This window comes from Bufo bufo, chromosome 1 (assembly GCF_905171765.1).
Source record: "Bufo bufo chromosome 1, aBufBuf1.1, whole genome shotgun sequence".
In the NCBI taxonomy this organism is placed as follows: domain Eukaryota; kingdom Metazoa; phylum Chordata; class Amphibia; order Anura; family Bufonidae; genus Bufo; species Bufo bufo.
The window spans coordinates 491212790-491234819 of record NC_053389.1 but is presented as its reverse complement, the minus strand read 5'-3'; the positions used below and the strand labels follow the sequence as shown (position 1 = coordinate 491234819).

The window sequence follows — 22030 nt, the reverse complement described above, 5'->3', positions numbered from 1 at the left end:
AACTGTTTCAGTTCAGCAATATTCTTCGGATGTCTGGTATGAATCGCTTTCTTGAGGTCATGCCACAGCATCTCAATAGGGTTGAGGTCAGGACTCTGACTGGGCCACTCCAGAATCCATATTTTCTTCTGTTTAAGCCATTCTGCTGTTGATTTACTTCTATGCTTTGGGTCATTGTCCTGTTGCAACACCCATCTTCTGTTGAGCTTCAGCTGGTGGACAGGTGGCCTTAAGTTCTCCTGCTAAATGTCTTGATCAACTTGGGAATTCATTTTTCCTTTGATGATAGCAATCCGTCCAGGCCCTGACGCAGCAAAGCAGCCCCGAACCATGATGCCCCCACCACCATAGTTCACAGTTGGGATGAGGTTTTGATGTTGGTGTGCTGTGCCTCTTTTTCTCCACACATAGTGTTGTGTGTTTCTTCCAAACAACTCAACTTTGGTTTCATCTGTCCACAGAATATTTTGCCAGTACTGCTGTGGAACATCCAGGTGCTCTTGTGCTAAATGTAAACGTGCAGCAATGTTTTTTTTGAACAGCAGTGGCTTCCTCTGTGGTATCCTCCCATGAAATCCATTCTTGTTTAGTGTTTTACGTATCGTAGATTCCTTAACAGGGATGTTAGCATATGCCAGAGACTTTTGTAAGTCTTTAGCTGACACTCTAGGAATCTTCTTCACCTCATTGAGCAGTCTGCGCTGTGCTCTTGCAGTCATCTTTACAGAACAGCCACTCCTAGGGAGAGTACCAGCAGTGCTGAACTTTCTCCATTTATAGACAATTTGTCTTACAGTGGACTAATGAACAGCGAGGCACTTAGAGATACTTTTATAACCCTTTCCAGCTTTATGCAAGTCAACAATTCTTAATCGTAGGTCTTCTGAGAGCTCTTTTGTGCGAGGCATCATTTACATCAGGCAATGCTTCTTGTGAAAAGCAAACCCAGAACTGGTATGGGTTTTTTATAGGGCAGGGCAGCTGTAACCAACACCTCCAATCTCATCTCATTGATTGGACTCCAGTTGGCTAACACCTCACTCCAATTAGCTCTTGGAGATGTCATTAGTCTAGGGGTTCACATACTTTTTCCACCTGCACTGTGAATGTTTACATGGTGTGTTCAATAAGAACATGGTAACATTTAATTCTTTGTGTGTCATTAGTTTAAGCAGATTATGATTGTCTATTGTTGTGACATAGATGAAGATCAGATCACATTTTATGACCAATTTGTGCATAAATCCATATCATTCCAAAGGGTTTACATACTTTTTCTTGCAACTGTATATAGTGGATATAAAAAGTCTACACACCCCTGTTAAAATGTCCTATAAAATGTACCACTCAATTGAAAAACAAACTGAGATATTTTAGGTGGAGGGAAGAAAACTAAAAAAAACTAAAATAATGTGGTTGCATAAATGTGCACACCCTCTTATAACTGGGGATGTAGCTGTGTTCAGAATTAAACAATCACATTCAAAATCATGTTAAATAGTAGTCAGCATACACCTGCCATCATTTAAAGTGCCTCTGATTAACCCCAAATAAAGTTCAGCTGCTCTAGTTGGCCTTTCCTGAAATTGTGTTTAAATTTTTTTTAAAAATTTAAAAATTAAAAAAAAAAACACCAGTTCAAAAGCGCACTTATGATATTACACAAAAATGTTTTAATAGAACAAATCATACAACAAACAACATATCACAAAATAAAATAATTAGCAGCAATACATGAAGGTACTATGACAGTATTAGTTCACCCTGGTTATTCAAGGCCGCATTGTCACATCTACATAGGGTATGCTGTGCCAATAATTATTATACACATATCACTAAAATCTTTACAAGTATACCTATGTACCCATCTAGCTACAAAAAATATTGCACAAATCCCATAAGTAGCCATACCAGTAGCTACTGTAACCTTACAGAGAGAAATCCCAACAGGAATTAACCTGATAAGTTGGAATATTATCCCACATACCCTGGTAAGGACAAACCCATCATCTCATTTGATGATGATTATTTGGTGGCTATATTGCTATATTGGTGGCTTGGATTGCTATATTTGGTGATTCTGAAATTTCCTTAGTCACATCCCACAGAAAAAGCCATGGTCCACAGAGAGCTTCCAAAGCATCAGAGGGATCTCATTGTTAAAAGGTATCAGTCAGGAGAAGGGTACAAAAGAATTTCCAAGGCATTAGATATACCATGGAACACAGTGAAGACAGTCATCATCAAGTGGAGATAATTTGGCACAACAGTGACATTACCAAGAACTGGACGTCCCTCCAAAATTGATGAAAAGACGAGGAGAAAACTAGTCTGGGAGGCTACCAAGAGGCCTACAGCAATATTAAAGGAGCTGCAGGAATATCTGGCAAGTACTGTCTGTGTGGTACATGTGACAACAATCTCCTGTATTCTTCATATGTTTGGGCTATGGGGTAGAGTGGCAAAATAAAAGCCTTTTCTTACGAAGAAAAACATCCAAGCCAAACTACATTTTGCAAAAACACATCTGAAGTCTCCCAAAAGCATGTGGGAAAAGGTGTTATGGTCTTTTTGGCCATAATTCCAAAAGATATGTTTGGCGTAAGATATGTTTGGCATAAAAACAACATTGCACAACATCAAAAGAACACCATACCCACAGTGAAGCATGGTGGTGGCAGCATCATGCTTTGGGGCTGTTTTGCTTCAGCTGGAACTGGGGCCTTAGTTAAGCTAGAGGGAATTATGAACAGTTCCAAATACCAGTGAATATTGGCACAAAACCTTCAGGCTTTTGCTAGAAAGCTGAACATGAAGAGGAACTTCATCTTTCAGCATGACAACGACTCAAAGCATACATCCAAATCAACAAAGGAATGGCTTCACCAGAAGAAAAATAAAGTTTTGGAATGGCCCAGCCAGAGCCCAGACCTGAATCCGATTTAAAATCTGTGGAGTGAAGGGGCTGTGCACAGGAGATGCCCTCGCAATCTGACAGATTTGGAGTGTTTTTGCAAAGAAGAGTGGGCAAATCTTGCCAAGTCAAAATGTGGCATGCTGATAGACTCATACCCCAAAAGACTGAGTGCTGTAATAAAATCAAAAGGTGCTTCAATAAAGTATTAGTTTAAGGGTGTGCACACTTATGCAACCATATTATTTTATTTTTATATTTTTTCTTCCCTCTACCTAAAAGATTTCAGTTTGTTTTTCAATTGAGTTGTACAGTTTATAGGTCACATTAAAGGTGGAAAAAGTTTTGAAATGATTTATCTTTGTCTCATTTTTTTTACAGCACAGAAATCTGACATTTTAACAGGGGTGTGTAGACTTTTTATATCCACCGTATATATATATAACAGAAAAACTTGAGAATACTTGAAGGTCCACCATAGCCATTTTAGAACGTATTGCTGAATATACTATAAAATAAAATTAAATACAGGTAAAAATTGACTTCAGTGTGATGTTTCATATCATCTTAAACATTTCATCACTTTCTAAGCTTTAATCTGCAGATTTTTTTAAGCTTTTTAGGTCACCTTTTGTTCAGCTGTCATTGTAAGGCTTTGCAGTCGGCCAGTCATATTTCCTAAGCTCTTCTCAAAAGCTGCCACTAAATGAGACTGGAAATGAAGCAAGGAAGAAAATCATCAAAATTGTATCAACTGCTCCACACTGAAGGCACATAAAACAGCTTGTTGAGCTAAATCACATTTTTTTTCTCATCTATTTTGGTCATTTTAAAATAATGTAAGAAATAAAATCCTCTAAGAAAAGACCTTATATTTGCTGCATTATACCTGGAAACTGCATAGCCAAAAATGTGCTTACCTCATGCATAATTTCTCTGTCTAGGTATAGTCTTACAGATATACAGTATGTGTATTTTACATGTGTATTTTATGCAGACTGACATTTTCTGAGCCTTATTGTCATTTTAGTAGATACTGTATAATTTGCTTACATATTTATTACATTATCAATACATATACAACATATAAAAATTGCACAACTAATTTTATATAAAAACTATAACAAGAGAGACCAGGTGATACCAAAGGGGATCCAGGAAGCATCAGAATGGGAATGGATGGGAATTAATGAGAAAAGTATTATTTTTATGCCATTCTGACCCCCAAAAAATTACAAACTAGATACATATTCCACATAAATATATCCAAAAGGACACACTTTGGCATACCTTTAGGCTAAAAATAATGCACGTGATGGAGCCCTTATATTTATAGTACCAGAATACATTTACAGCGCTGAAAACAGTCACATTAGCTGCTTCCTCTATAGTGTAGGAATATCTTGGAATAAACAAATAAAGCGTGCCTTGTGAAGCATCATACTTACATTAGCCGATAGTTGATTTGTCAATGTAGCAACTTTTTCTTGTGACGCTATAAGTTCCCTACGCAATTTTAGTATCTGCTAAATAAAGGAAAAATTCAAAAAGACATTTTAAGAATTCTTTAATTTTTCTTACTGAAAATAGTAAATGATAATAAGTAAAAAAAAAAAAAAATAGGCAGAACATATGTTTACCCGATCAACACATTTTTTTCTTCAGGCCTTGAAGAGTTTGTCTGGGCTTTGCTAAGTGAGGCATATCTTTAGGATAGGCCATCACTAGCTTATTTCCTGGGTCCAATGCCCCCAACAATCAGCTGTTCGGGTGTAGCTCCATTGCTGGAACTTGGCATCAGGACTACATAGCTCCATCAAGCTTGTAGTGGACAGTGCAGTCACTGCAACACCGCTCCTATTGACTTCAGCAATTTCCACTACAATTAAGCTATGTAGTGCCAACGCTGAGTTCCAGCGACAGAGCTACACCCGAAAAACTGATTGGCAGGGATATAGGGTATCAGACACTCAAGGATCAGCTAGAGGATATACTATCATTTAGTAAAGCTTGGACAACCCCTTTAAATCTACAGCTGTTAGATGGTGAATAACCACTCAATTGCTTGCAGCAAAGAGGACTATAACAGAAAATTGGATGTAAAGAGCTCCATTGTCATTGTGATAAATGTATAAGAAAGAAGATTGAAAGGCTTGCTAAGTGAAATCTTGAACATTACCAGAAATGTTACATAACTTTAACAGGTTTTCAGGATATGAAATGCCATTCACAAAATGATTGGAAGATAGGAATCTGGCAATTACTAGACAGGTCATGTTGCTCTGATATTAGAAAAGTAATAGAGTCACAAGACAGGAAGAAAACTGGACTTCTTGAAAGCAAGAAATGAAAAAATTCAATTTCCTGGCCTTGATAAACACCTTAGCAAGTGGGCAGAAGGTGATGCCCTTTCACTCAGATATGTAGCATATAGTAGCTATCAAGATCATGAACCGTGGAAGAGAGAGTAAGTCAAATAAATGTAATTTTGGAGCCTTTCATTCACACATAAGGAATACTGGCATAAGTGTAGGTGAAACAGAGTATTTTCTTCTATGAGTCGTTCATTACCACTTGTTAAAACTTGTTTTTGTGTTAAAATGTGTACAGTTGTGAACACAGTCAGACTGATTCACACTCTGCGGGTGGTAATGTGATGTGCTTAGTGACTTTTAGACTGGATCAAAAATCTAAATTCTAAAGGATAGTTGTTAGAGTTCGTTCTCCCAATCCAGTGATCTCCCACTAGTTTCTTATACCATAGTACATACTTGAATTCTGCTAAAGACTACTTCATTCTTAATCTATTAATTTATATTTTATATTGGAATTCATTTCTATGATTTAATATTGTAAGAGTATGTTCAAATGCTTTACAATACAGTTCAGTTTTTCAACATGCATTTGCCATGAAATCCGTGGCACAAATCCAAGGTTTGCCCTTGGATCTGTAGTTTGAATGACATGGATCTAACCATGAATTAGCCCCATTCATTTTAAGGGTTTCAGGACAGATCATCAATATGTGATTGGTGGGGGTCCGACTACCGGCACCCCTGCAAATCAGCTGTATGTAGAGGCCATGGCACTCCTCGCAGCTTACCAAACACAGTGCCGTCCACTGGATAGCAGCTATGGTTGGTATCACAGCTCGGTCCCATTCAGTTGAATAGGACTAAACTGCACTTAGGCCATGTGACGTCTCCGGCCTAGGCAGAGGCCGCAGCCTCTATAAACAGCCGATAGGTGGGGGTGCCAGGAGACAGACCCTACCGATCAGATACTGATGACCTATCCTGAGGATAGGTCATCATTAGAAAACACACTGAAAACCCCTTTATTATCAATACGGATTACTATTAAAAAAATGGGACACATATGTGCTGCATTTTTCACATGAATTTCTGCCCAGAATACACATCATTAGCCAGGTGATATGTAATCCATGTGAACATACCCTAATATTTAGTGTCATTTTTATAACCCGCTTTAATTTTTGCGTTTACAAAAGAGTGTCTGAAGGTCAAAATCACCATGTATGCACTTAAAGAAAAATTTACCTCTGAGTGTGCCTTCTCTTCAGCCTAGAAAAAAAAGGAGACATATTTTAAAATTGTATATAACACAAATTTAATTTATCAAAAAATATTATATTTTACCTTATGAGAAAATTTAATGATAACAATTATTTAAATGGATGGAGTTGAGCTGCCTTACCAGACAAATCCTGTGGACAAGAGTGTCACTGTTTGTTAAAAAACGAAGTTTTGATTTGAATACATGATAAATAATCTGTCACGCTCATATTGGTGTTTGACCGTGACGCGGTTGCCGTGCAGACTAGTTGCCATGGGCAACGTGTAGTTTGTGGTTTGCACGTGCACTTCCCCTTTAAGGTGTGCCTCCCTGCTGTTTGGTGAGCAAGGGGTTAATCATCTGGCTAGTGGGGATTAAGGTGTTTCCTGGGTGTGGCCGCAAGCTTGATATACCTGTGGCTTGCTGGCTGGGTGCAGTTGTACTACAGCCTTGCTTGGTGTTGGAGCTTTGCTCCTTGCCTGGGTGTTCCAGCCCAGTCCTTGAGGGCCACCTTATTGGACATAAATTGTCTTTCCTTATGTTTGCTCCTGGTTCCCTACCTCACTGGTTATTTGTTAAGTGTGGGTTTAGGTTCAGGGTGTGTTGTACGTCTTCATGGTTGTTACATGTCTGGGCTGTTGTTGGTGTTTGTCCCTACATGTATGTTTGACGTTTGCCCTGTATATTGTAGCATGTATGCAGCGCTGCTTGGGGCTGCCATGCACTGTGTGAGCATGTGTGGCTCTGACAGAGTAGGTATGCTGGATTCCTGTGTGGGTTGTTTGTACTGTGACCTGCTGTGTTTTCGGGCTCCTGTACTGATGCACGGGTTCCAGTTGTGAAGGCTTCGGCAGGTGAGTGAGTTGTCATGTTGTTCTTACCTGCTGATCCTCTTGCTGTATACGGTCTCTCCCTTTCCCTGCTTCTAGGCCTTTAGAGACTCCTGTTTCTCCGTGTTGTGTGTGAACAGGTCGTCTCTCCCCTGCAACTTAGTGAGGGATTTCCAGGGCGACTCAGGATATTAGGTATCCAAGGTATGAGCCGTCCCACCATCAGGGTCCACTCATACGGTTAGGAGTTAGGGAGAGGATTAGGGACGCAATAGGAGGTGACCTTCTCCCTGATCCCGGCGTCCTGGCCTAGATGTTACCATTATCCTTTTCATTGTACGGTGGGGGGTTTCCACCACTCCCCACCATGACATAATCATTTTAAGGGTACCTACACTTCCATGAACTTTTTCAGGATACAAGGTCATGTATGTGTACACGAGAAAAAACACCTTTATCTAGCCAATATATGACATATAATCTGCAATTTTACCAGTTTCCCTCTACAGGCTCCATCTCTAATTCTTAGCTGTCTCTGAAGTAGTGGACAGAATTTAGCTGATATGATGTCTCCCATAGACCGCACAGGAGAAAAACAGGAGTTTCTGCATCATAACCTCATTCAGAATCACTCGTTTTAAAAAAGTGCTTTTTTCTGACAGTGGATTTCAGCTAATGATTTAATAAACTCTGCAAGCTGTAATATACCAAAACAAGCTGACAGACTCCCTTAAAGTACAACCATAGGACAAAAAAGTACAAGAAAGGTAAACTATATGAGTGACAGACTGGTACAAAGGGAGAGAGGATCCTGCCTATGAGGGCCTGCAATTTACAAGGGAAGAAGACAGTAGGTGAAGGTACAAGCTTTTCTGAAAAGGAAGGTTATAAAAGTGGGGGAGAGTCTAATGTATTTGGTTAGTTATTTCCAGAGTATAGAGGATGGGCCGGGTAAATTAAGAGGATAAGTGTGAGAGGACCAGACAAGAGGAAAGTCTTGTGAGGATCAGAGATTACAAGTAGGAAAAGAGATTAGGCCAGACATGAATGGAGGGAATCGGTTATGACAGCATTGTATGTTAGTGTTCATATTTTAAACTGAATATGTCGCTCAATCAGTAACAAGTAAAGGGATTATCAGTGGGCACATGTTTCCCCAAAAAATTTCATGGCTATACACGTGTGCACTCTATATACATGTGTGTATGCGTATATAAGACTAAGGGAAACAAAATATGTATGTGCAGGCTTGGATCTGGCCCCCCGGGGTACAGGTGGATCCCCCGGTGGGCCTCTGAGCAAGTTAGTCCTCTACTGCCCCACCCCTTTCACAAGTGGCACATGGCACAGAAAAGTTACTGCACTACAAACAGATAAGCAGCATCTCAACCAGCTTATGTTCATATAAAAAAAAAATGGGTATTTTATTTAACAGAACACCCAGTTTATTATTATAGATGCATCAGGAGACTGAGATGGCTTCTTGGTATAGAGGCAGGCCAGACAGTATTCTTGTTCTTAGTGACCAGGCTTCTTGAAGGGACCCCATAATCTATCATCTTGTAGCGTATTGTTGCTGTCTGCCACTGAGCGAGCAAGCAATATTTCCATGCATCTATGCAGAGGGCCGTAGAATACATTTTCCTGGTGGGCCCTAGACAACCTAGTCCGAAACTGTGCCTGTGTATCATATAATAGTACTATATATGCGTGTTTAGCAGTACGTAGCAGTATGCTTATGTCTAATATATTGGTACTTTGTACCGTATTTGTGCGGTATAGCAGTGTGTTGTTATGTTGCATTTTATGAGGAACAACTAAGTTCTAGGCATGTGTACATGATGGCAGGGGGGCATCACACTGATTATTTGCCCTGGGGAAAAAATGCTTAGTCGACAGACTCATCTTCTTAACAAACACAGCAACAATAATTAAAAAAGGAAAGGGAAAAGGTTATCACACCCTACTTCTCTGTAAGTGTCGGTGTGATGTATGAGCCTGTACAAGGCTCTGTCCCCATTGTAATTTTTGTAATGGGGTCCAATCTCCTTTATGTAAACTGGTAAATGAAGTTCTAAATGATAATATGCAACAAATTGCAAAAATGTATTGACTGTAATACATCCTGTAGGGTAAAAAAAGGGTCCAGATTATAGATTCTGTCTTTTGACCATTGCCTACTATATTTACTCGCCACATATTTTCTTGCCTGTATTTTCAGGTTAAATGTGAATGCTAGGAACTCAGATGTGAGTAACAATATAAATAATGATGGCTGAAGCAACATTATTCAGCAATAAGCATACTAGCTGCTCTTTTTACGATTGATGTACAGGAGATAGATGATTCATTACTGACATCTACTGGCCAAAATGCTTGCAATGTGCAAAGTGTGAATGTCTGGAATTAGTGCAGAAGTAACTAATAACTATAGTTGGACTATAACTAACACAACAAAACATTAGCAATCACAGCTTCTTCCTTGGAGCTTCTTAAAAGTGCAACTATTTAAAAAAAACATGGTACTTCAAACGAAATTAGTAATCTTAGATTAAAGGCTATGGACACATTTGAGGCATTTTTATTATTGCATTCTACTAATTTTGGGCTAAAATCATTTTGCTTTTATTAAACGTTTTCAAGAGTTTTTCTTCTACAGTTTTCAGTTTCCGCGCATTTTCAGACTAGCAGGTTCTCTGTTTCACAATGAATCAGTCAGAGAACTGCTCTGATGGCAGGATCTCTAGCTCTGATCTCTGAAGTCCTGTCAGCTCATAAACACTCATCTAAGCTACATTGTTAATAAACTGATAATAGTTTGGTTATAATGAGTCTTTATGAGCTGTTGGGAAAGTACAGATCTCTGACAGATTCAGGGCTCATGTACACGATTGTATGTATTTTGGGGTCCGCAAAAAACTGATCCGCAAAAAATATGAATGACGTCCGTGTGCATTCTGCGTTTTGTGGAACGGAACAGCTGGCCCCTAATAGAACAGTACTATCCTTGTCCGTAATGTGGACAATATTAGGACATGTTCTATTTTTTTGCGGAGCGGACATACTGAAATGGAATGCACACGGAGAAACGCAAGTTTTTTTTCCGGACCCATTGAAATTAATGGTTCCGCATACGGTCCGCAAAAAAAACAGAACGGACAAAGAAAAGAAAATATGTTTTTGTGCATGAGCCCTCAGTGTGACGCAGAGAGCATGCTAGTCTGTAAAGGCACTGAAACTGTAGAATTGTTTTAAAATAAAGACCAACTGAAAAAAAATTATAGCCAAAAGTGAGTGAAATGAAATAACAAAAAATTTACCCCTAAAGGTGTTTAGGTAGTATGGGTAGAGAAATCTATAGCAATGCTAAAACTCTGTTCATATCCAGTTCAGCTCTAGCTTTGGAACTATATTAGGGAACTTCATTATGTGCAATACCATAATAAAACTGAACATAATTTTGAACACCCCATGTATACAGCACATTTTTTCTATAGTGGCCCCAAAGCTTCTTTTTTCATACATTAGAGATGAGCGAATCGAATCCCACGAAGTGGAATTTGATCCAAATTTGAGGATAAATTCGATTCGCCTAGAAGCAGAATTTTCTTGTGCTTCGTGTCAGTGAATCAATTTAACCTGAAATAGTATAAAAAACTAAAAAATTCAAACTTACCTCCTCCATTTTCTCGCAACGGTCCCCCAGCCTCCATCTTGCTTGAAGATCTTGGCCGAAATCCCGTGCAGGGCGAGATTACATCATCACAACGGCCGGCGTGATGACATTAATCTCGTGCCGCACAGGATTTCGGACGAGATCTTGAAGCAAGATGGCGGCGGCCGGCCTGTCGCGAGCAAATGAAGGCGGTAAGTTTGATAAAAAAAAATTATTGTTAATTTTACACTCAGATGCCGCGATCATGTATGAACGAGACATCTGAGGGGTACAATGACAGGGGCGGCACTATCGCAGCTCCCTGTCATTGCACCTGCTACTTACAAAAAAATGCACTTCTTGACAAAGTAATTCACCACAAAGCAAATTTTTGGGTGAAATTCGGCGAATCAGCCGAATCAAACTTTTAAGAAATTCACTCATCTCTAATTACAATTATTTTGGATTCATACTATTTTTCTAGGAGAACATGATGTCTCATCGATGACTGAAGTGAAAAGAAATGGAGTAGCTGCAGTTTTGTGATAGAAAAAGTGTAAGGCCTAACCATTAGTGATTATGTAGTGTTAGAAATTTCTGAAATTGTTCATTTTGCATGACGAGTCAATTTACAGATCACCATGCTTTTGTGCCTTCCATCATCTAAACCCTCATTTACACTCTGTCCAGGCAAGCATATATTATACTTTCCCGAATAGAGATATAAAACCTGTATGAATTCTTTTGCTTTGTGAAGAATGAAATCCACATCATGCAATATATGATAGATTCCTGCCGTAATAGGTAAACTAAGCCATTTCCAGACATGTTCTAACTTATCTACAGTAGATGAATAGTACTTACAGTGGAATAAAGAGATGATGTGCTAGAAACCAGCGATAATGACGATCCATGCACTGAGAAAACAGGAAATGATAGTTATATTTCTTTGATGCACACAATGTAAACAATCAATGGCTTTCATATAATGACTACTTGATAAAAACGCTGCACGACAAGCACCAGAAACAAAGAGCGAACATCAAACATATGGCAGCTGTATGAAAATAACATACATTGCATTGAATGAGTATTTTACATCATTGAATCCATTTCATTACCTTCTTCCATGCTGTCCCGGAAGGAACCTGAGTGGCTAATAGCCCTTGGTCTGTCCTCTAATGAGGTAGCACTTCCTCCCAACTGTGAGTCTTCATACAATTCAAAGGAAGCATCTTGTGCTGGAATGCTATTTGATCGCATCATGTTTGGTCCAGGGATTGTAAACTGTGAGAGGTTGGTGGGGCTTACTGCAAAAAAAAAACTATTTCAAAGAACAAAAGAATCAAACAAATGACCAACATACCCTCAATTCTAAGACGAAAATATCTGAGGCCTGATATACTGTGGCTTTAAAGTGTTTGAACCACATTATCTGTGCAAGATAGATCATGTGTTTTTGAGAAGATTCTTGGTGTCCCACACTCCAAAGTCGTTCTTATAGCTGATTTACATGCTGTATAAAAAAAAATCTGCCATGGAAAGAAAATCAATCGCAAAACCCCTATGATCCTTGGACCCTGTGACCCTTAGAACTACATGGGGGTAATCTATTAAGACTGGCGTGTGTTATGCCAGTTGTTATAGCAAACCCTGCTGACATATGATGCAAAAGAATTATCATGGGGTAATAATTCTGGTGCATTGATGGAAAATCTGTGCTCCAGAGGTAAAAATCTGCACCAGCATGTTTTGTTGTACATGTTAATAAACAAGTAGCGATGTGGAGTTTCTGCCCATGACCATCCTTTTCCCACTCATGCCCTGCCAACTTTTTGTAAAAACAGCAAGGGTGGGGAAGGAATTTGAAAAGTCACAAATTTTGTAACATTTGCACACTAGAAGACTGCCATAAGAGAATGGCACATTTCTTCGTAACGTTTTTTAATTCTCAAACCAATAGTAATTTTAAAAAGTGACCCAAAACTAAACAACACATCAGTATGTATATTATTATTATTATGAAAAAGTAATTGTCCTTTAGGTACTCCAAATGTAATGAACAAATACATTAAAGTAACATAATACAATAAAGTTTGATCGAATGTTGAATCGAAACCTTCCATTCCAGTGAAGTACTGTAGTCACCAAAACATATTTATGTTTCTGAAAATCCATCAAACCAAATACTTGGAGACAATATTGAAGGATCCTTAAATTCCATAATGTATCAGAAGCATTCTTAAAACATAGGTTCAACCATTCACACCATGCATGAGTTTATATATACCTGTAGCTATAAATAATCAGAAAAAGTTCAAAATACTGTTATTTATCTTATATTCAGTCAGTGACAATTTTATAGCAGAGAGCTACGATCAGATCTCTGCTGTTTGCTACTGGCACCAGTATTAAAGGTGTTTCCTATCCTTGGGATACATTCATCAATATCAGATTGGTGAGGACTGGACACTCGGCAACCCTCTGATCAACTGTTCTCAGCAGCTGAATGGTAACTAGGCACGAATACTACAAAGTGGATGGAGCTTCCTGCTACGAGAAGCTAATCGGTGCGGGTGGTGGATGTCAGATCATCCACCTATCTGATATTGATCACCTATCTTGAGTATAAGACATCAATATATAGAAACTAGAAATCCTTTTTAAAAGTTAAATTGAGCTCCTGTAATAAACTCTGTGCTGAACACTGCATTCTGACATGGTTAGTCTTTACTGCATGCGATCTCTGTGCAGTCCCTGGTGTACTGACCACAGTCTACAGAATGTAAATCACCAGACCAAGCTCCATGCACCAAGCAGGGAATGTTTGGAGAACTCAATGTAGCAGACTTGTGACTACAGCAGAGTATGCAAATAATATACAAGACATGTTGCAAGTAAAGCAAACTATTTGTAGAATTGCTCAACTTTTAAATAGATTATATCTAGACCTTATTGATCCTAACATAAATTATGTGGAAAAACAAAAAAGAAGTTGTTTCACATATAAAATCTGAAAAATATGCCTAAAATAAAATTAAAAAATTGTGCAAAAAATGTACAAACATTTCCTAACTTGTATTGTATATTAAAGACTGATATAAAATCAACCAAATCACAGAAATCAATACTTACAAACTTTGCTGAAACAGATGGTGCAGACAGTTAAGAGATGGAGGGGGCAGTTATTTTTCACATGGATGATGGGGTTTTGATTAACTTTTTTTTACATACAATAAATGCAGATACATTTTAAAAGAGGCATGCTGAGACACCATTCAGTGTCACATACATTAGTAGGAACATCTAAATATATAACTGTCCTGATGCTGTTCTGAGGGTGTGGTTAGAAAAATATAGAAGATGTCCATGGCAGGCTCTTTTTTTGGTTATGCTCTGCCTAGACCAGGGGTGATAAACCTGCGGCCCTCCAGCTGTTGTAAAACTACAACTCCCACGATGCCCTTCTGTAGAATGATAACTGTAGGCTGTCAGGGAATGATGGGAGTTGTAGTTTTGCAACAGCTGGAGGGCCGCAGGTTGAGCATGCGTGGCCTAGACCATCATATCTCTTGATCCTGCTCTAAAATCCACAATGAATCCTCATGTGTTTGTACCTTATTTTGTTTTAGACTATACATTACAAAGGGTACAATCCGTAAGGGGAGGAAATTGGCAGCATAAACTTCACATATTGCAGATTGAAAATCCACAATGCAGGTTTCTTTCCACGGCAGATTTTTTTATACAGCATGTGGATGAGACTGTAGATACTGTAATAAATAGGCTACATATATATATATATATATATATATATATATATATACCGTATATATATATTTTATATATATTTTTTATATACATATATTTATATATTACTTACCCAAATTGGAATAGTGATATTTCCCACCAGTAGAGGAGGACATGCCTGATGGGGAGACGAGCGGGGACTGGCTGCCGGTGTCTTGGAGCCCACCAGTGGAATGAGAACGCAACCACTCCTTACCCTCCTCCTGACTGGTCTGTCGAGATGATGGGGTGTATCTGAAAAAATAAATTAAAAAAGTTTGAGTGGTGCTTGAGCAAATTATAAAATGTACCCAAGATAATAGAAAGTTGGCATTAATCCTAAATAATAAAAAGTTTGCATTAAGAGCCTCAGTTTGATGAAGATTTTAATGAAGTAATTATTGAATGCAAAAATTTTAAGTTATATCATACGAATAGGAATTGTAGCATCAGTTATGCTAGGACCAGTTTATCAGCATATCTGTTATATTGAGCACTGCACATAACCTAACAGTAGTGATGAGCGGCAGGGGCAATATTCAAATTTGCAATATTTTGCGAATATTTGGTAGAATATTCATCATATATTTGCGAATTCAAGATTATTTTCTTGATTGCGAAAAATCGGCAATGTAATATTCGCGTAATACGGGCAAAATACCGGCGTGGGTCACTATAGACAAATTTTTCAAGCTGCTAGAAGTTTCCTGAGACTGGAGAAAATGGTTGGCATGGCAGAACATTATAATAGCTTTATATGCAGATAGAGTGCTCCAATATATTCGCAAATGCGCAATCGGCACTAATGATGCGAATATTTTGGCACAATATGTGCAACTTCACATTTTAACAGGTCTGACTACATATTACTGATTGGTGCCCTAAATATTGTTGTGAAATTGTGACATCACAGCACTATGTATGTCGAATGTATGGACAGCAGAACAGCTACACTATATCACTATCTAACCTACACTGACTATCTCCCACTAACTATCTGTATCATATGTATAAGCTAACTAACTAACTAACTAACTAACTATCTATCTAATGGAATGACACAGGACAGCACAGAGCACAGCAATGACACTGCTGCCTCTCTCAGATCTGCAAAATACTGCATACAAGGGCTGCTGGGGAGGTTCTTATATAGTAAGGGGTAGGCAACTTTCCTATTGGTTGCAAGGGATGTTGCTAAGCTCAGACAAAGACATTGCAGCCTTCTCATTGGCTCACAAGCAAGAAGAAAAAAATCGAGAATATTCAAAATTACGAATATATATCACTATATTCTAAATATTAGTGAATTCTCAAAGTGCCGATATTCACGATTAATATTCGCTATTCGAATATTTGCGCCCAACACTACCTAACAGGTGGAGCATGGGGGACTATAAAAGTATGACAGGAATAGTAGATACCAAGATATTAGTAGATGACCCTGTTTTCATGGTGTGCTTTAGATAATGTGGCTAGCATTCTGTTAATCTTATGAGGAAATATTTCTTCACTATTTCAAAATACACCAGAAGATAAAAAGACAAAAAAAGATTTAAAGGTTACTGTGACTGACAAAATACACAAGTGTTTTGCCCAAATGTAACTACAAGCATGAAAACAAGTTTCTTTTTTCTTTTAGGATGACATACTAGAACCTCTAAGTTCATGTAGGTTGGAAAACTAAACTAAAGAGTTTGGGGAAATGCTTAGATATTTAAAGTGAATATAGAATATTTATAGAAGATAATGGAAAGTATCCAAATACATTTAAAGACCCATGATTCCAGTACAACTTCTCTTCTGCATAACTTGTGAGCTAGATCTTTAATATAAAGAGTATTTGGCACTACACTTTCAGAAGTACATAGGGTAGCTGCTAAGAGTTTACATTTGGACAAAAAGATTGGTCAAAGGGAATGTGTCATCAAAAAATGACCTATTGCCTAAATTATGTTTTTGTGTTAAACATTTTTTTACATTTTCCATGTCATTATCTATATTTATCATCATATTGAATTATAAATAATATATTGTATTATACATCCTAAAATTGTGCACTAGCTACTAGGCCTAATATATGTTAAGACTTCCTGTCCTCTGGCAGCAGCTACATGGGCCAGAGACAAAATGGTCTGGAGGGGACCTCATTTACTTCTAGACATGCTTCTAGACATGCTCTGTGACCTGTGTCATTGTAATTCTGTCTGTGATAATAATGAGATAGATACTGAAAAGTTACCTGTACAGAACAGGAGATCATGACCAATTATTAGACCTAGCTGCCAGTGTAAAAAATGTTAAGGTTATTTATATTTTTTAAACTATAGACTGTAACATGGAAAATTAAATAAACAAGCAAAAATACACTGAACAAAAATATAAAAGCAACACTTTTGGTTTTGCTCCCATTTTGCATGAGCTGAATTCAAAGATCAGAAACATCAGAAACAATCTGTCTAAATCTGTGTTAGTTAGCACTTCTCCTTTGCTGAGATAATCCATCCCACCTCACAGGTGTGGCATATCAAGGTGCTGATTAGACAGCATGAATATTGCACAGGTGTGCCTTAGGCCCCTTTCACACGGGCGAGATTTCTGCACGGGTGCGATGCGTGAGGTGAACGCATTGCACCCGCACTGAATCTCGACCCATTCATTTCTATGGGGCTGTGCACATGAGCGGTGATTTTTCACGCATCACTTGTGCATTGCGTAAAAATCGCAGCATGCTCCTCTTTGTGCATTTTCCACGCAACGCAGGCACCATAGAAGTGAATGGGGCTGCATGAAAATCGCAAGCATCCGCAAGCAAGTGCGGATGCGGTGCGATTTTCACGCACGGTTGCTAGGAGACGATCGGGATGGGGACCTGATCATTATTATTTTCCCCTATAACATGGTTATAAGGGAAAATAATAGCATTCTGAATACAGAATGCATAGTACAATAGGGCTGGAGGGGTTAAAAAAACTAAAAAAATATTTTAACTCACCTTAATCCACTTAATCGCCCAGCCGGCATTTCTTCTGTCTTCATCTATGCTGTGCACAGGAAAAGGACCTGTGGTGACGGCACTGCGGTCATCACATGGTCCGTCACATGATCCATCACCATGGTGATGGATCATGTGATGGACCATGTGATGAGCGCAGTGACGTCATCAAAGGTCCTATTCCTCAAAGAAGAAGACAGAAGAGAAGCCGTGCTGCGCGAACAAGTGGATTAAGGTGAGTTAAATATTTTTTTATTTTTTTTTAACCCCTCCAGCCCTATTGTACTATGCATTCTGTATTAAGAATGCTATTATTTTCCCTTATAACCATGTTATAAGGGAAAATAATAAAATCTACACAACATCTAACCCAAACCCGAACTTCTGTGAAGAAGTCCGGGTTCGGGTTTGGGTACCAAACATGCCGATTTTTCTCACGCGCGCGCAAAACGCATTACAATGTTTTGCACTCGCGCGGAAAAATTGTGCATTTTCCCACAACGCACCCGCATCTTATCCAGGCCAAAAACATGACGCCCATGTGAAAGAGGCCTTAGACTGCCCACAATAAAAGTCCACTCTGAAATGTGCAGTTTTATCACACAGCACAATGCCACAGATGTCGCAACGTTTCAGGGAGCGTGCAATTGGCATGCTGACTGCAGGAATTTCTATCAGAATTGTTGCCCGTGCAATGAATGTTCAGTTCTCTACCATAAGCCATCTGCAAAGGCGTTTCAAAGATTTTGGCAGTATCTTCAGCCGGCCTCACATCTGCAGACCACATGTAACCACAACAGCCCAGGACTTCCACATCCAGCATGTTCACCTCCATGATCGTCTGAGACCAGCCACCCGGTCAGCTGCAGCAAAAATCGGTTTGCATAACCAAAGAATTTCTGCACAAACTGTCAGAAACCGTCTCTGGAAAGCTCATCTGCATGCTCGTCCTCATTGTGGTCTGGACCTGTCTACAGTTCGTCATCGTAACCGACTTAAGTGGGAAAATGCTCACATTCAAAGGCGTCTGGCATGTTGGAGGGGCGTTTTGTTCACGGATGAGTCCCGGTTTTCACTGTTCAGGGCAGATGGCAGACAGAGTGTGTGGCGTCGTGTGGGTGAGCGGTTTGCTGACGTCAACGTTGTGGATCGAGTGGACCATGGTGGCGGTGGGGTTATGGTATGGGCAGGCGTATTTTATGGACAACGAACACAGATGCATTTTATTGATGGCATTTTGAATGCACAGAGGTAACGTGACGAGATCCTGTGGCCTATTGTTTTGCCATTTATCCACGACCATCACCTCATGTTGCAGCATGATAATGCACGGCCCCATATTGCAAGGATCTGTACACAATTCCTGGAAGCTGAAAACATCCCAGTTCTTGCATGGCCAGCATACTCACCGAACATGTCACCCATTGAGCATGTTTGGGATGCTCTGGATCGGCGTATACGACAGCGTGTTCCAGTTCCTGACAATATTCTGCAATCTCGCACAGCTATTGAAGAGGAGTCGACCAACATTCCACAGGCCACAATCAACAACCTGATCAACTCTATGCGACGGAGATGTGTTACACTGCGTGAGGCAAATGGTGGCCACACCAGATACTGACTGGTTTTCTGACCCCCCACACGCTCCAATAAGGCAAAACTGTGCACATTTCAGAGTGATCTTTTATTGTGGGCAGTCTAAGGAACACCTGTGCAATATTCATGCTGTCTAATCAGCACCTTGATATGCCACACCTGTGAGGTGGGATGGATTATCTCGGCAAAGGAGAAGTGCTCACTAACACAGATTTAGACAGATTTGTGAACAATATTTGAGAGTAATGGGTCTTTTGTGTATGTAGAAAATGTTTTTGATCTTTGAGTTCAGCTCATGCAAAATGGGAGCAAAACCAAAAGTGTTGCGTTTATATTTTTGTTCAGTGTATATAGGTTTATTATAAAAAACATGATATAAAGAGACTGTCAGCATGAACAACTCTAATAACCTAGGCATACTATCTGGTAGGACTCATCATTAGAGATGGCCTTGAACTTTGCGTGTTCGCGATTCGCCGAACATGCGAACATATGGAGATATTCACGCCCGCAGTATTCTTTTACATTGTGAAGAACTTTGACCCATGACACATCCATCAGGTGGTACAGGACAGCCAGTTAAGACGTTTCAGCACATGTACATACCCCCTACCTTATAAATAAACCTGATCTGGCCGCCATTTTACATTCAGTGTTTTGCCAGAGTAGGGAGAGGTTGCTGTGTGGAGCAGGGACAGGCTGTTAGAGACACCAAACGCTAGCTAATAGGGCCACAAAAGTCATTTTAAGGACTGGTTTAGGTGTGCTATCGATAGGTGTGATACACAGAGGGGTGCGATATACTTATAATATACTTTCATAATGAGTCAAAAACACATATATCTATATAGTGATCACCTGGAAGTCAGGGGGCCTGGGGGCTAGGGGCTCGCCCTTATCAGGGCAGGTGGTCTGTGGTTAGGCTATCGGGGCCAGAATAGCACCCCCCTGTAGGGCATTATCAGGGACAGTTCTTTGCGCACCCCATCCTTTAATACCACATCATCATCTAGCCCAGGGATAGATGTTTTTTGCTTTCCCTCCGGGATTCATGGATGTGCACTGGAACCCCCCTGGATTGTGGTAGGACATATGGTTTCTGATTTGGTGCCACCGAGCACCTGATTTGGTGCCGCCGAGCACTTGTTATTGCCTATCACATCTATGCTTTTTGCTTAACTTTAATAATTAAATTTTTATTTTCATCCGTGCTTCAGTTTCCGCAAAAAAATAGAACATGTCCTATTCTTGTCCGCAATTGCAGACAAGATTAGGCATTTTCTATTATAGTGCCGGCGATGTGCGGTCCGCAAATTGCGGAATGCACATTGCCGGTGTCCGTGTTTTGCGGATCCACAAAACACTTATGGACATGTGAATGGACCCTCATAGTAACATTATTAAAGGTTACGTTTTATCTTTATGTATATTCTAATGGATTGCCTTCCGTGTACAATCTTATAATATACTTTCTATGTTAGAAAGTATATTATAGTGCATTTGTATTGTGCGGCAGTTGTGTGCGTTTCTGCTGCGATACTGGAGGTATATAGAGGGACAAGCGTTATTGGAACAAATAATTTCTATTATATACCAACATACTTTCTTTATAGTGCATTTGGGTACTGTAGAGTGCATTTGCGCATGCGCATACGCGAAAATTATATTGCCGATATTTTGCATTGAAAAAAATAATGAATAGAGATCACAAATTCGAATAATACATCTGGTATGTCACTGTCCATGTTGTGGGACTATTTGTCCACTTCTAGTAATTATTTCTTGGTTGCAAATATGAGCTGAAGGTTTTTCAGGTTCACCTGCCATTAAAATGAATGGGACCCGCCGCGAACTTGCGGTTCGCGAACATTTGATCGCGTTTGCGCGATCGCGTTTGCGAACCGTCCCGGCAGATGTTCGTCCATCACTACTCATCATGCTGATTAAAATATACCTTTTTTGTCTGTATGCTAAACAGATGCAGAGATATCTCAGTTTTTATACATATGAACATGAGTAAGCCCGAGCACCAGGAGGCGGGGCTGAATCCTTTTAGCACTGCTTTGTAACACCCACTGTGCTCTGCACACTCCCACCTCCCCTTGATTAACAGGGGTAGACCAGCATGCTGAGGGTTGAGCTGTATCCTAACATCTACACATCATATATATTATGTACTATAGCTTCACTACACTGAGATATGCTCAGAAAGCTAATATACATATTACTGCTTTATTCACAGCAACAGTATATGATTATAAAGACACCAGTAAAGTGAGTTAGCTTCTAAACATAGAAAAAAATGACCTATTTCTATTTGAGAAAAGGCTATGGCTTAGTAATAAATGTTCAGTTTTGTATGTAGCAATTCCAGATTTGAATTTTGGGAGAGACTATTTTTTTCCTTAAAATTCTTTTTTTCTTCCACATTTAACATTTAACCCGTAATAGTAAATCTTTATATTCTTATCATACAGAGAATAATGTTTTTTTTTATGCTTAGAAAGCTAATAAATTATTGCTGGCGTAGATTTCAGTTGTAATTACATCAGTTTTTTTCTGATAAGTTCAAATAAGTTCTAACCACTTTTTTTTTTTTAAATGGTCAGACCAGCAGAAAAAGGCAACTGACATTTGGTGGTCAGGAAAGCCCCTTTTCACCCTGGACAAGGAAAATT

The 22030-nt window shown here is 39.2% G+C and overlaps 1 protein-coding gene across 13 annotated transcripts in view; it reads right to left on the bottom strand.

The window, feature by feature from the left end:
• Positions 1–22030, bottom strand: part of NAV3 (neuron navigator 3) — a 549543-nt gene that overhangs the window by 70110 nt on the left and 457403 nt on the right. For 12 of the 13 annotated variants that reach the window (XM_040410312.1, XM_040410320.1, XM_040410268.1 and 9 more), the window contains 6 exons: positions 14859–15019; positions 12097–12285; positions 11840–11892; positions 6475–6498; positions 4363–4440; positions 3543–3626 (listed from right to left, as the gene is read on the bottom strand). In XM_040410312.1, the coding sequence (XP_040266246.1) occupies positions 3543–3626; positions 4363–4440; positions 6475–6498; positions 11840–11892; positions 12097–12285; positions 14859–15019 (589 nt within the window). The remainder of the gene's footprint in view (positions 1–3542; positions 3627–4362; positions 4441–6474; positions 6499–11839; positions 11893–12096; positions 12286–14858; positions 15020–22030) is intronic. The other variant, XM_040410284.1, reaches the window with a different exon arrangement.